The 14264-nt window shown below is 36.3% G+C and overlaps 1 protein-coding gene across 1 annotated transcript in view; it reads left to right on the top strand.

Annotated features, from left to right (window-relative positions):
* LOC310934809 (regulator of G-protein signaling 6-like) overlaps positions 1-14264 on the top strand; it is a gene marked incomplete at both ends in the record, with an annotated part of 97949 nt that overhangs the window by 51873 nt on the left and 31812 nt on the right. The window contains 10 exons of the mRNA XM_083898607.1: positions 1063-1113; positions 1538-1644; positions 4799-4850; positions 7590-7654; positions 7830-7906; positions 8209-8290; positions 8973-9047; positions 9496-9597; positions 10405-10466; positions 12222-12332. Coding sequence (XP_083754733.1) covers positions 1063-1113; positions 1538-1644; positions 4799-4850; positions 7590-7654; positions 7830-7906; positions 8209-8290; positions 8973-9047; positions 9496-9597; positions 10405-10466; positions 12222-12332 — 784 coding nt within the window. The remainder of the gene's footprint in view (positions 1-1062; positions 1114-1537; positions 1645-4798; positions 4851-7589; positions 7655-7829; positions 7907-8208; positions 8291-8972; positions 9048-9495; positions 9598-10404; positions 10467-12221; positions 12333-14264) is intronic.

The following is a 14264-nucleotide window of genomic DNA, read 5'->3' as shown; positions in this document are numbered from 1 at the left end:
TGGAAAGTTTATCTATTACAGTCATTACAGCGACAATGTCAATCCGCTCCTAAGTGCTGCTGCTGCTGCTGGCATCACACAAAGATTTTATTTGGCTCATTATTTCAATTTGAGGAAAGACCTTGATCTGTTAAGAAGTAGAAAACATGTCACCACGATGAATCAGAGCGGGTTGGGCACTTTTACACTGTTTTCCTGCAAGATTGTGCATTTTTATTTGATCTACGGCTAAAATACACTGTGTACAAACAAAGTGTAACACTCGTAGCATTGAGGGCAAAAAATGTCCCATTGAAACCCATTCAAATGTCAATTTCAAACTTGAATAAAATGCAATATTATGCTAAAATTTAAGGTTTTGCCTTGGAAGTGATATTTTTTACTACTCTCCACACGATAGTGTAATTTTGGCTATATTCGGCATAGAGAAAACATGCTATTTCCACTAGATGGCGCTGTCACCAAGTGAAGTTTTGTTGCTAATCATTGACGTATTCCAGGATGTAATAATTCAACACAAAGAATCAAAGAATTTACTTTATATTTTCTGTTTTTTATCATCTAAAAACATGGTGGCATTGCTTTTAAAAAGCACATTTTTGTCCTTAGTGCTACGAGTGTGACTAAAATTAGACAAGTTACCTTGTACTTCAGCTAAACTCTAACTCCGTAGAAATGTTATTTATTTCTTTTCAGGGAAACATGTCCACTTTAAATCTCAAGGCAAATGAAGGAAATATTCAGTACTACAATTTGCCAGTGTGTTGTCTTTTTTATTTTTTATTTTATTATGAGTATTTGTCACTAAAGGATCATTATTTGCCATTCGCTGCACGCTCTGCCGCCCAAACTCCAAATGAGACAACAATTCCCATGATCCCATGCTGCTTTTTGATGATATTTTGTTATCGTTTTGACCTCAAGTGGCAGAAATCACATACTGTGCGTTTAACGGGGAGGAAAAGCAATGAAAAAGACAAACTTATTAATACACTGCAGCTCAAAAAGAATGGATATTTGTGCAGCTTTAAAACTCAATGTCTCTTTTGTTTTCCTCTTCAGGTGCAGATATTGTCCAGTGGCTGATGAAGAACCTGGGCATTGAAGATCCAGGTAATATTGTTATAGGGACTTTTAACAAAAAGAATCACGAGTTGCCTTGACATGATACTTGTGATAAATGATGGTGGGAGACCGTTTGTTATTGTTAGTACAGGAGCCCACGGCCCTGAGTCAGCGATTGAGTCATCCTGTACGTTCCAGTCAATACACAAACCTATAGCTGATGATTTCAAACAACAATGACACAACAACAGGCTCATCTGGGATCTATAGCTGTGAGAATATGGCCATGATTTATATTTGGCAGCTTATATAATCTTTTTTTGTGTGTGTCCCACTCGTTGTTTGACTCGTTGTTACTCACATACAGTACAGTATAGGATAGTGCGTCACACACAGGATATGATGTGATGTGTGCAGTGCTGAGGAAACATGCTGCGACCTGTGTGACCTTCATGTCCTGTTGCTTTCACAGCCGAGGCCATGCACATCGGGAGTCTGGTCGCAGCTCAGGGCTACTTCTTCCCCATCTCTGACCACATTCTCTCCCTCAAAGACGACAGCACCTTCTACCGCTTTCAGGTGAGACTCTATACGTCAATATTTGGTTGTGTATAAATCAGGGACCTCAAAGTCAAATGACCTCAAGGGCCAATAGGGGGAAAAAAGTCAAACTTTTTGAGAAAAAGACATAACATCATAATATTAAGAATGATATTTCACCTAATTTCTCTCATTAATCTCAGAATTCTGACTTTGATCTCAAAATTCTGACTTTAATCTCAGAATTTTGACTTTAATCTCAATTAATCTCAGAATTATGTCTTTAATCTCAGAATTTTGACTTTAATCTCACTTTAATCTCGATTAACCTCAGAATTCTGACTTTGAACTCGATAATCTCAGAACTCTGACTTTAATCTCAAAAGTCTGACTTTAATCTCAAAAGTCTGACTTTAATCTCGAAGTCTGAGTTTAATCTCAGAAGTCTGATTTTATTCTCGATTAATCTCTGAATTCTGACTTTAATCTCAAAAGTCTGCTTTTAATCTCAGAAGTCTGATTTTAATTTCGATTAATCTCTCAATTCTGACTTTAATCTCAAAATTCTGACTTTAATCTCAAAATTCTGACTTTAATCTCAAAAGTCTGATTTAAATCTCGATTATCTCAATTTTCTGATTTTAATCTCAAAATTCTGACTTAAATCTCAGAATTCTGACTTTAATCTCAGAATTCATGGTGTTTTTTTTTGTTTTGTTTTTTACATGTGGCACTAATACTCTTCCATACATGTTAAACCTCTGGTGTCGATAATTAAAAAAGTGACATTTTCTGTGGAGGTGAATCCTGAGAAAAATTGGCTTTTTACGTCTTCCATTTCTCTGAGTTTAATCTAAAAAGGTGAGCGTGTGGTTTAACTTCATAGTTATCCGTCTACAGTTACATGTAATGTGTTTACAAACCTGAAATAGATAATTGGCAATTTGTTGAATTGCTCTCAGGTCACCTGATACTCTGCTGAGTGTCTCATGTTGCCAGGAAGTCCAGTTCACTACATTGATTCACATTGAAACAGTAATGTATACAATTATACTGTGTACATAACATACACACACACACACACACACACACTACAGAGATAATGTTGTTGTAAAATTATCCATTCAGTATGAATGGAAGACTAAAGTAATAGTATGCAAGTCAATCCTATGTGGGAAAATATAGTGCCTTGGATGCCTTGTTTTGCACTGTAGTTTATACATCAAGGACTTAACTGAGAATTTGGAATTAAAAATAGATTTCTAACATGATGAAAAGTTAATAAATAGCATTTAGCATTCCTAAATCTTCACATATAATAACCTTTGTTCACTCAGTGAATTACACCCCAGTCTCGATCTGGATGACAAAAAGGTGGCGTCCACTGCCCTCACATCCTCCTCCGTGCTCTGTCGGCTTCCTGGGACACCATTAAAAATGAATGGCGAGCTGTTAAAATATTCATCAAGCGAGTCGAGTGAGGGCGGATTTAGGTCCGAGCTGAGTGGGCGCGCGCACACACACACACACACAAAAAAAACCCCACAAGAATAATAAGACGCAAATGAGACGTTTGACTCGCTCTGCTCTGGTCATGGATAAAACTGTGGCGTTGAAGTCGGAGATTCGTTATGTCAGGCTGCTTTTTTAATCCTGAATTTCCTCATTAAAGAGAGGAAACTGTGTTTTATTTTTTTTAGATTCCTCAGTGAGGAAATGTGCAGCGACACACACACACAGGCGTGGTGAGATTACAATGATCTCCAGTCTTGTTAGAGGACTGTGTCTCGGCCAGAGCCAGAGAGGAAGTTTAATTAAACCAGATGGCAGCGTGCACGCTCACGTGCACTGACCTTAAGGTGCTCGTCCTTCAAAGTAAAGTGGAAGAGGAGAAAAGGATGAGGAGAAGGAGGAGGAGGAGGAGGAGTGTTTGTCAGAGCTGTAAAGATAATCACAGGTTATTTGACATCAGTAAACATTTTCCTGAGGAGTAAAATGGTTTCAATTGGCAGTTTCTTCATATAAAACATGACATATCTTTAAAATAATGATCACATTCAGAGGAAAATAGATGATTTATGACATGTTTGAAGACACCAGTGTGATTGACAGCTACTATCAGGAGATGATAGATAAGAAATGGATTTGTCATCAGTAAAAAAGGTGAAATTTGAGAATTTTCTACATGTGAATGCCTTATTTTTCACGGAAATGTACAATCCATGCACTAAACTGAGAATTTAGAATGCAATAAAATGTATTTTTTTACATCAATATCATGAAACGTTAATAAATTAGCTTGAAGCTGCTAACAATCGCACAGAAAATCATCAGATGAATTATGACACATATTAGTAGACAAAATGGGTTTAGCACCGTTAAAAAGGTGACATTTAAGGTTTTTCTACACGTGAATGCCTTATTTTTCAATGTAATTTATATTTCATGGACTAAACTGAGAATTTAGAATGGGATTTATGTCAATAATATCATGAAAAGTTATTATATTTTACTTTAATTTAAATAAAATTGCACAGAAAATGCCTGTAGACTCACCTATCATCATATAGAGGAAAATGCAGTCATATACAAAGCAGTAGTAATTACAGTACGCTCACATTAAACCAGATGACACAACACTCGTCCTTCAACGTAAAGTGGAAGAGAAGAAGGACAGAAAAGTTCCATAAAGATAATAATAATAATCACAGGTTTATTAGGATTTTTAAATTAAATTAGAAATCTCTTCACAAAGAGAAGGGAAATCAAACCAAATATTTCTCCTAATTGAAACAACTCATGAGAGGCAGAATATTTATAATATTTATATAAAAGCATGTGTTCTTTGCCTGCAGGCGTTGGCTGCTCCTCTGCATCGCCCCAGGACGCCTCTTTACTGCTCAAAGACTTTTATGAGTCGACTAAATCATGATCATTCAGTCAGGATCATAAAAAAAGAAAAAGAAAAACGGTGTTGATTGCTCACATAGCAGCGCACGGCGGCAATCATGAGCACCGCTGTGTCCGAGAGGAAGAGAAAGAGAAAGGTCAACAGCATCATTATGCTGCTGTTGGAAAAGTTTGATAACTGTTTATGTTTAAATATCACTCGTTCTTTCATTATTGTTATTATTCTTTACGAACAGAACACACTGTAAAAATAATTTCTCGCTTCTTTTCTCTCTTTCTTCAGGCGCCGTATTTCTGGCCGTCTCACTGCTGGGAGCCTGAAAACACGGATTACGGTGAGGACTCTTATTTTGAAGTTGACAATGTATTTATTCCTATTATTGTTATTATTCTACACGTGAGAAACGTTTAAATGAATTATGCATGAGTTCGTTTGAATCCAAGAAAGTAAGGTGGTAGTTGCTAGTTAACCACAAGGGGGCGACTCTGAGTATAATTTAAAAACACCAAGTTTCAATGGTGAGTTCAAGGGTCATCTTCAATAGAACATGATGTCATTATGTTCCCATTTAGGAGGAAAAATAGATGAATTATGGCACATATTATGATTGACAGCTACTTTTACCTGATGTCCAGTAAAAAAAAACAGGAGAATTATTATTTTATGTCCATTTCTCATACAGTATATGGTTTTAATGAGCAGTGCTCAAGCATAAACCAAATTTAGTAGTAATTCAGTATGAATCTGTGTCGCAAAAGCCAGATTTATTGATTTATTTCAGTTCAATTTAACAAAATTCCTACCCCTTGAGGCTTGAAATGTAACTGCAACTGTTCATTTTCCTGCATTGATTCATATTTGAAGGATTGTTTAATTACTTAATTACTTGCTTAGGTTATTTATTTATTTATTAATCAATTTATTTATTTATTACCATAAATCATTAATGTGTTGGATTTACTCCTCATTCAGTCGTACATTTGTGGTTTTGGTACATTTTTAGTCGTCAAAAAGCTAACATTTAAAACACAAGAAAAGTGTGTGATTGCAGGTAAATGTGTGACAGAAACTCTCCGTAGTCTGTCAGATTAAACTCATAATATAACACAGACTTTTATCAGTCTCCAGCTCCCAAAACAGCAATTTGAGAAAAATCTCTCCTCTAAATCCTTTCTTATCTCCACTGAGCAACAGCTAATTAATTTGAAGGAAAAATGTTTACTTTACACACACGTGTGTGTGTGTGTGTGTGTGTGTGTGTGTGTGTGTGTGTGTGTGTGTGTGTGTGTGTGTGTGTGTGTGTGTGTGTAGCCGTAGCTCTAAGTGAATATTTATAGCAGATTAGCTCACAACTCCCACGATGTTCGTCTTTCATACAGAAATAATAAGTTTATACAGCCCAATTAAACTGTGTCTGTTACTGTGGTTCATGCACTCATTCAATATAGAGCGAGACCACGAGGTGAAGATATATATGAAACAATGGCCACCAATTAAATATCTCATGACATTAAACAGAAGGCCTGGATCCATATTTTGGTTTGTGTGTGACCTACACTGACATTTAACTGTGGACATTAACGAGCCATATGGTGGATATTTGACAATATTAGTACAAAAACTTTCTGTATTCACTTAATCATGCATTTATATGTTTCAGTTAGTGCTGGGCACGTTAGCGGCGTTACTGGCGTTAGCGGCGTCAACTTTGATTGGAAAAAGACACGTGTGATGTCATGTTTACATGACTCCCTGTTGTTAAAATGAGTCTCTAAAGCAGGGCTATTCAACTAAAATTTCCAGAGGGCCAGCTTTTCAGAAGGCTGTCCAGCCAGTGGGCCGGTCAACCCCTTTACTACTGTTTTGTGTTGCATGTACAGTAAACAGATACACATAGATACAACATGTTATAAATTATTTAGCACTTATTTATTGAAATGGCTGCTAGTTTTGTGCAAAAAAATGTAAGTAACAAAACCACCAACATTCAGGTACAATACATTTTGCGTTAACTCCTTTAGCGCCGTTAGCTCATTTAGTGCCGTTAGCTTAGCGCCGTTAGCTGTGTTAACTCCTTTAGCGCTGTTAACTGCTTTAACTCCTTTAGCGTCGTTAGCTGCGTTAGCTTCTTTAGTGCCGTTAGCTGCGTTAGCTCATTTAGCGCCGTTAGCTCCTTTAGCCCCGTAAGCTGCGCTAGCTCCTTTAGCGTCGTTAGTTCACCTACAGTCAAACTGGAGCGGTCTGTTTATTAAACGAAAAGAGCAGCGCTACAAATAACCAGCGTACCTGTGTACTGCGTATGTGTGCCTCTGTTTAGCAGTTAGCGTTACTTTAGAGACTCATTTTAACAATCGGGACTCACGTAAACATGATAATAAAGTAAAAAAGACCTAGCTTTTCACATTACAGAACTACAGAAAGAAAACTGTTGATATTTCATAGCTGTTGATGCCGTAAACCTGTTGTAAAGTGGAGAAAAAAACTAAAACTAGAGCTTAATTTTTTTTGGCAAGGTAATGAATAAAAAAAAAATTATATTTGGATTATATGTGGTTCATGCATGAGAAAAACTGATATCAGTTCGGCATTCAGGTTTTAAAGCAGGTACGAAAAAAAGTACCAGGTATCAGGTTCTATCGCTAGTGGAAATGCAAAATAACCGAGGCGAGTGTAGTCGAGCTCGTGGAAACCGTCGATATGAAAACCTCTCGCTGAAGAAGGTTCCGTGAGGCACGACTTGTCCCCTCAGCTGTGCACAGAGAGAAAAAGAGGACAAGAGTCAAGAATTAGTCAGTCATTCCACTTCAAGTCCTTCATCATCTTGTCACAGAAGCAGCCGCGGCTTCTTCACACTCCACTTCACCTCTGTCCACCTCCTCCGCCTCAGTCGTATTAAGCGACAGAGGTGGACAAGAGGCATTTACTGTGAGGCAGGAGAGGCAGGTAGAAGATGGGCCTGAGATAGAGGGAGACGTGCGCGGATGAGTGGGTGAAACCAAGCGAAGGCAGGGGAGCGCCGTGTAAACTGATAAGAGCTGATAAGTCAAACCTCTGCATCTCTGTTTCCCTGCAGCCATCTATCTGTGCAAGAGGACCATGCAGAACAAGACCAGGCTGGAGCTGGCAGATTATGAGGCGGTGAGCACTTGACTGTTTTTTGTTATTGATCTGTGTCACAAAGTCACAACTCCTCAAACGTTATATTTATATATATATATATATATTTACATATGACCCATGGAGGAAGTGAAGATGATTCAGTGTCACATTTGTTTGGATCACAAAAACAAATCTCTGTCTGGTCTGGTCACAGGAGAACCTCGCCAGGCTGCAGAGAGCCTTTGCCAGGAAGTGGGAGTTTATCTACATGCAGGCCGAGGCCCAGGTCAAGTAAGTGTGATGCGTTACCATGGCAACACATCAAGCTACAGCGGACGCAGTATAAAGAAAAGCGCACACGGTGTAATCTCAACATCTCGCGTGCCGTGTGGATAAGACTCCATTAACCCTGCTGTAATGTAGTTTCTTATAAAGTCTGCTGTGAGATCACATGATAATTCCCCCCTTTTTTATAAACCAGCAGTCACAGATCGGATAGAATACATGCAAGAAAACGAAGGAAGCAGCAAAACAAAGGAAAACACGTTAAACTGACAACACTTCCATTCTCTCTTGACCGATCTCGTCCACAGGATCGACAGAAAAAAGGATAAAACGGAGAGGAAGATCCTCGACAGCCAGGAGAGAGCGTTCTGGGACGTCCACAGACCCGTGGTAAGAGGAAGTCACGTCACGTGTTTATAATTGGACATAAAATGCCAGAAAATGTTGATCTGTGTTTCTTTTATACATCAATTTAAATCCACTGTAAAACTTAAAGGTCCTTAAGTGTTTAGGAGAAAATCTGTGACCCTCACTTAGTGTTAAAACTCAAAATATGTTAAGTTTGTCCATCATGGGCTACTGTAAATAACATGGTAGGACTATATATAGAGCTGACCCAGCTCCTGATATTTAGATAAAGGGCTCATTCTGTGCTCACGAAAAACAACAATTTATGCAGATTTATACAAGTACTATACATGTAAAATATAAAGTATAATTATTTTATCTTCTATTTTTTCCTAATTAAAATAATGTTAGCCTTTTTTCACATATTGGACCTTTAAATCAAGGTCAAATACAAGGTTTTCTGTGGTTAAAAAGAATGTATGTATCTTTCCAACTCAAAATAAATGACTTTATCTTTAATGTTTTAATGATAGTTAGTGAACTGTTTAAGAGGAGCAAAGAAACCAGAAAATATAAGGAAAGGGAAAAAATACTCTGATTCATAGACTGATTTAATGATTGATTTATTGATTATTAGCAGCCCTTCTGTGAAATGTTGAATTCCTGTTGAGTAATACATGAACTAACCAGTGTTTTATTCTTATTTTTATTTACTTTTTATTAGCCTGGATGTGTTAACACGACAGAGATGGACATCAGGAAATGCAGACGCATGAAGAACCCTCACAGAGTGAAGAAGGTACAAGGATTATGTTTATTTAAAGACAGAAAGATGTTTTTTGAAAATAAATAAAATAAACAGGTATCCAGGTATCATTTTAGAACAAATTCAACAACAAATACAAGTCACGTTATCCTTGGTTTGATGTCCACACGTTGTCATGGTAAAAATAAGACATCATTTCACATGAGTCACTCACACACTGTGAAATAATGAGATTCAAGTAACGTTTCTTTCTTAATTGGTGAAATATATCCTTGTAATTTCCACAACACGAGGCAGAGACAAGTGTGTGTGTGTCCTCTTCATCGTCATCGTGTTCTTGTCTCTATGACACTGCAAAGAAAAATAATCACAATAAGCGTGCACACACACACACACGCACACATACTTCTGCGCTCCATTAACCCTCCTCCTCCTCTTCCTCCTCCTCCCGATCCTCATCTATCACGGTGAAACGATGCAGTCGGTGTACGGCTTAGCGGAGGAGGGAACGCAGACTCAGAGCCCCGTGCACACGCCTTCACACCACTGCAGGAAAGGCACCAAGGAGGACGTCGAGAAAGAGGTGGAAAAAAAAAAATAAGTCAAAATAATCACCAAAAATTTTTTTTATTAGATTTTGTCAGAGAATGATTATAAATGATAATCAGTGAGGTGAACTTGAAGCATGGAGTTTATTCATAGATGATGATGATGATGTGAGTGCAATAGTCGCCCTTGGCTTTGGCACAAGCTCCACACACAAAGGTCAAGTGTCTGATGATGATGATGATGATGATGATGGTGATGATGAGTGCTCATGTCTTCACGGGGGTCTGAGTGATAGATTAAAGGGAGGTGTGTTGTAGAGCAAAGGTATTAAACAAAGGTATTTTTCTAAATAATATATTCATTTTGCACCATAAAACCGTTGGTTCATATCAACACAGACACTTTTATTTTGAAATTCTACGAAAACCACCACTGCTGAACCATTACTTTTTTCCCCCAAAAAGTTTTTTTTTTTACTCGTCCTGGGCCCTACTGGCCACACTAGGTACTTATTTTTATTTCAGTTTAAAAAAAGTAAAATTGTCTTTTCTTTTGGTTGTTAAATTTGCACAAATATTGATAAAAATGTCTTCTAAACAGACTGATTTGCTTGAATAGAAAGTAGGGGAAAAAAAATTGGCAATGAAAAACACATGCTGTACAGAAAAATAGTTTTTCCTTTTGTATTTTCCCAGTTTCATAGATAAATATATTTCAGTTTGCTCCGTATTCTTCACGTTGAACCACGTCAAAGATGATTTTCAAACAGCAGCAATAACAACGTCTGAAATTCACATACTTTTTATATTTTATCAAGGACTTGTGTCGTCTCCTGTTTCAGATCGTATTCCTGAACACGCAGCTCGACCGTCACTGTTTGAAGATGTCAAAGGTCGCTGACAGGTACAGGAAGCTCTCTTTTCTTTTTCTTCCTGCTGTAAATGTACTGCACATCCCGAGGAGAATGTCTTATGTTTATCTTTTAAGAGGGACAATTTACTTTATTACACTTTATTATTACTTTATTTACTTTATAGAGCATTCATTTATGAATTAAAACATCGATTTTGCTGGTGTGTCCATATCGTATTTCACAAGAAAGGACGACGATATATCACCTAAAAATGTTTTGGTCCAAAATTTCGTACATCATACTATACTATGTGTTCAAAATGTGACAATTTTTTGGGAAAAAAAATGTTGGTGGAAAATTTGACAAGAACGTCACACTATAGTATGTTATCCAAAGTTTGACAATTTTTTTGAAAAAAAAATATTTGTGTCCAAAACGTGACAAAAAAGTCATACTATCTTATGTTATCCAAAACTTGACACATTTTTTTGTAAAATGTTTTTGGTCCAAAATTTCGCAAAAACGTCATACTTTACAAAATCTGACATTTTTGGTCGAAAATTTGACGTCACACTATGTCGTCCAAAACTTGACAATTTTTTGAAAAAAACATTTTGGGTCGAAAAAATTTGACAAAAACGTCATAGTATAGTAAGGCGTCCAAAATTTGATAATTTTTTTGGAGAAAAAATTTACTGTTGAAAATTTGACAAAAAACATCATACTATACTATGTCGTCCAAGAGGTGACAATTCTTTTTTTTCTTTTTTTAAATTTGGTCCAAAATTTCACAAAAACGTCACACTATAGTATGTGTTCCAAAATTTCACAATTATTTTGAAAAAACATTTTTCGTCCAAAATGTGACAATTTTTTGTAAAAGAAAATTTGGGTCGAAAATTTGACAAGAACATCACACTATACGATTTAGTCCAAATTAATATATTGACCAACACCGACTGAATATAATAACATTCCATGTTCTTAGGCTTCTACCTGTTGAGTTAATGAAGGAGCACCTTGTGTTTTGTCAGATTTATTGGTGTTATTTTTATAATATCACAGTCCCGTCCTCTGCTCACTCAGTCAGGACGTCCATCACTCTCTCAGCCGAGCAGCAGAGACTGATTACTTGCTCGCTGTTTGCTCCGCGACCCTTTGACCTCCTGTCGTCGCACGCCGGAGCTGAGTTTAATTGGTGCTTCACAGAGCGGAGAAAAGATCACGCCATTAACCCCCCGAAAAACCTTGCAAAAAAAGAGCCAACAATGACGTTACGACATGAAATATGTCGCTCGATGACTTTGAAAACGGCGACGACTCGGCCGTGAATTTGTTTTTGAAATCACATCTGTGGGGAATAAAATACAGCGTCATATCATCAATTATGAGCTCATAATTCTTCTGTAGGTTTAGAGTGTTTGTTGTCAAAGGTATAAATGTTTACAAAACCAGCAGAGTGACTGTTTTATGACCGTTTATATCTCAGCATCGCAAATTACTGTGTGTGTGTGTGTGTGATGCAATGTAGGAAAGAAGCCCCACTCTGCTGTGACACTTATAATTGTTTCCCTGCTGCTGATGCACTTTCTGCTTCACTGCGTCTCTCAGCTCTTGTGTTTCTCTCCTTATCAGAGAGATCGAAGGTTTCACATCCGAGCTTTGGTGATTTAGATTAAAACAGACGAGGCTCAAACCAAAACACGTTTGTCATGTTTACACCTCAACAAAGACAATTTTGATCAGACTTAACAAAGGGTGAAAAATAATTTATTTGACTCTCTCCCTCTGTGTGTGTGTGTCAGTCTGATAAGCTACACCGAGCAGTACATGGACTATGACCCATTTGTGACGGCACCAGAACCACCAAACCCCTGGACCAGCGATGACCCCTCCTTCTGGGATGTAGAGTTCAGGTAACCACACAAACAACTTTTGATTTCTTTAACTCGCTCCTCTTACATAATTTTATCCTGTAAAAAAATTAACTAAAAAAGTAATTGTATAGTATGTTGTCCACAATTTGACTAAAAATGTGACCAAAACATCATACTATACTATGTCATCGACCTCAATGTCATACTACACTATTTCGTCCAAAATCTGAGCAATTTTTTTGAAAAAACATTTTGGTCCAAAATGTGACCAAAACGTCATACTATACTATGTCATCAACCTCAATGTCATACTACACTATTTTGTCCAAAATCTGACAATTTTTTTGAAAAAACTTTTTTGTCCAAAATTGTACAAAAACGTCATACTATACTATGTCGTCCAAAATCGGAAAAAAAATGTGAAATCCTTTTTTTTGCCCAAAATGTGACCAAAACGTCATACTATACTATGCCATCGACCTCAATGTCATGCTAGACTATTTCATCCAAAATCTGAAATTTTTTTTGAAAATACAATTTTGGTCCAAAATGTGACCAAAACGTCATACTATACTATGTCATCAACCTCAATGTCATACTACACTATTTCCTCCAAAATCTGACAATTTTTTTGAAAAAACATTTTTGGTCCAAAATTGGACAAAAACTTCATACTATACTATGTCGTCCAAAATCTGGAAAAAAAGTATAATTTTCTTTTTAGTCCAAAATGTGACCAAAACGTCATACTATACTATGTCATTGACCTCAATGTCATACTACACTATTACGTCCAAAATCTGACCATTTTTTTGAAAAAAAGATTTTGGTCAAAATTGGACAAAAACGTCATACTATATAGTATATCGTCCAAAATCGGAAAAAAATTTGAATTTTCTTTTTTAGCCCAAAATGTGACCAAAACGTCATACTATAATGTCATCAATCTCAATGTCATACTACACTATTTCGTCCAAAATCTGACCATTTTTTTGAAAAAACTTTTTGGTCCAAAATTGGAAAAAAACATCATACTATACTATGTCGTCCAAAATCTGACAATTTTTTTGAAAATTATTTTTTTATCCCAAAATGTGACCAAAACGTCATACTATACTATGTCGTTGACCTCAATGTCATACTACACTATTTTCGTCCAAAATCTGACCATTTTTTTGAAAAAAAGATTTTGGTCAAAATTTGACAAAAACATCATACTATACTATGTCGTCCAAAATCGGAAAAAAAGTAGAATTTTCTTTTTTTTGTCCAAAATGTGACCAAAACGTCATACTATACTATGTCGTTGACCTCAATGTCATACTAGACCATTTCATCCAAAATCTGACCATTTTTTTGAAAAAAAAATTTTGGTCCAAAATTTGACAAAAACGTCATACTATATACTATGTCATCCAAAATCGGAAAAAAAATGTGAAATATTTTTCTTAGCCCAAAATGTGACCAAAACGTCATACTATACTATGTCATCGACCTCAATGTCATACTACACTATTTCATCCAAAATCTGACCATTTTTTTGGAAAAAACATTTTTGGTCCAAAATTGGACAAAAACATCATACTATACTATGTCGTCCAAAATCCGAAAATAAAGATAACATTTTTTTTTTAGTCCAAAATGTGACTAAAACGTCAGACTATACTATGTCATCGACCTCAATGTCATACTACACTATTTCGTCCAAAATCTGACCATTTAAAAAATATATATATTTTGGTCCAAAATTTGACAAAAACGACATACTATACTATGTCGTCCAAAATGGGAAAAAAATTTGAAATACATTTTTTTAGCCCAAAATGTGACCAAAACTTCATACTATACTATGTCAACGACCTCAATGTCATACTACACTATTTCGTCCAAAATCTGACCATTTAAAAAATATATATATTTTGGTCCAAAATTTGACAAAAACGACATACTATACTATGTCGTCCAAAATCG

This window comes from Microchirus variegatus, assembly GCF_963457635.1.
Source record: "Microchirus variegatus genome assembly, chromosome: 12".
In the NCBI taxonomy this organism is placed as follows: domain Eukaryota; kingdom Metazoa; phylum Chordata; class Actinopteri; order Pleuronectiformes; family Soleidae; genus Microchirus; species Microchirus variegatus.
The sequence above is the reverse complement of the archived record's forward strand: the minus strand, read 5'-3'. Positions and strand labels throughout refer to the sequence as shown.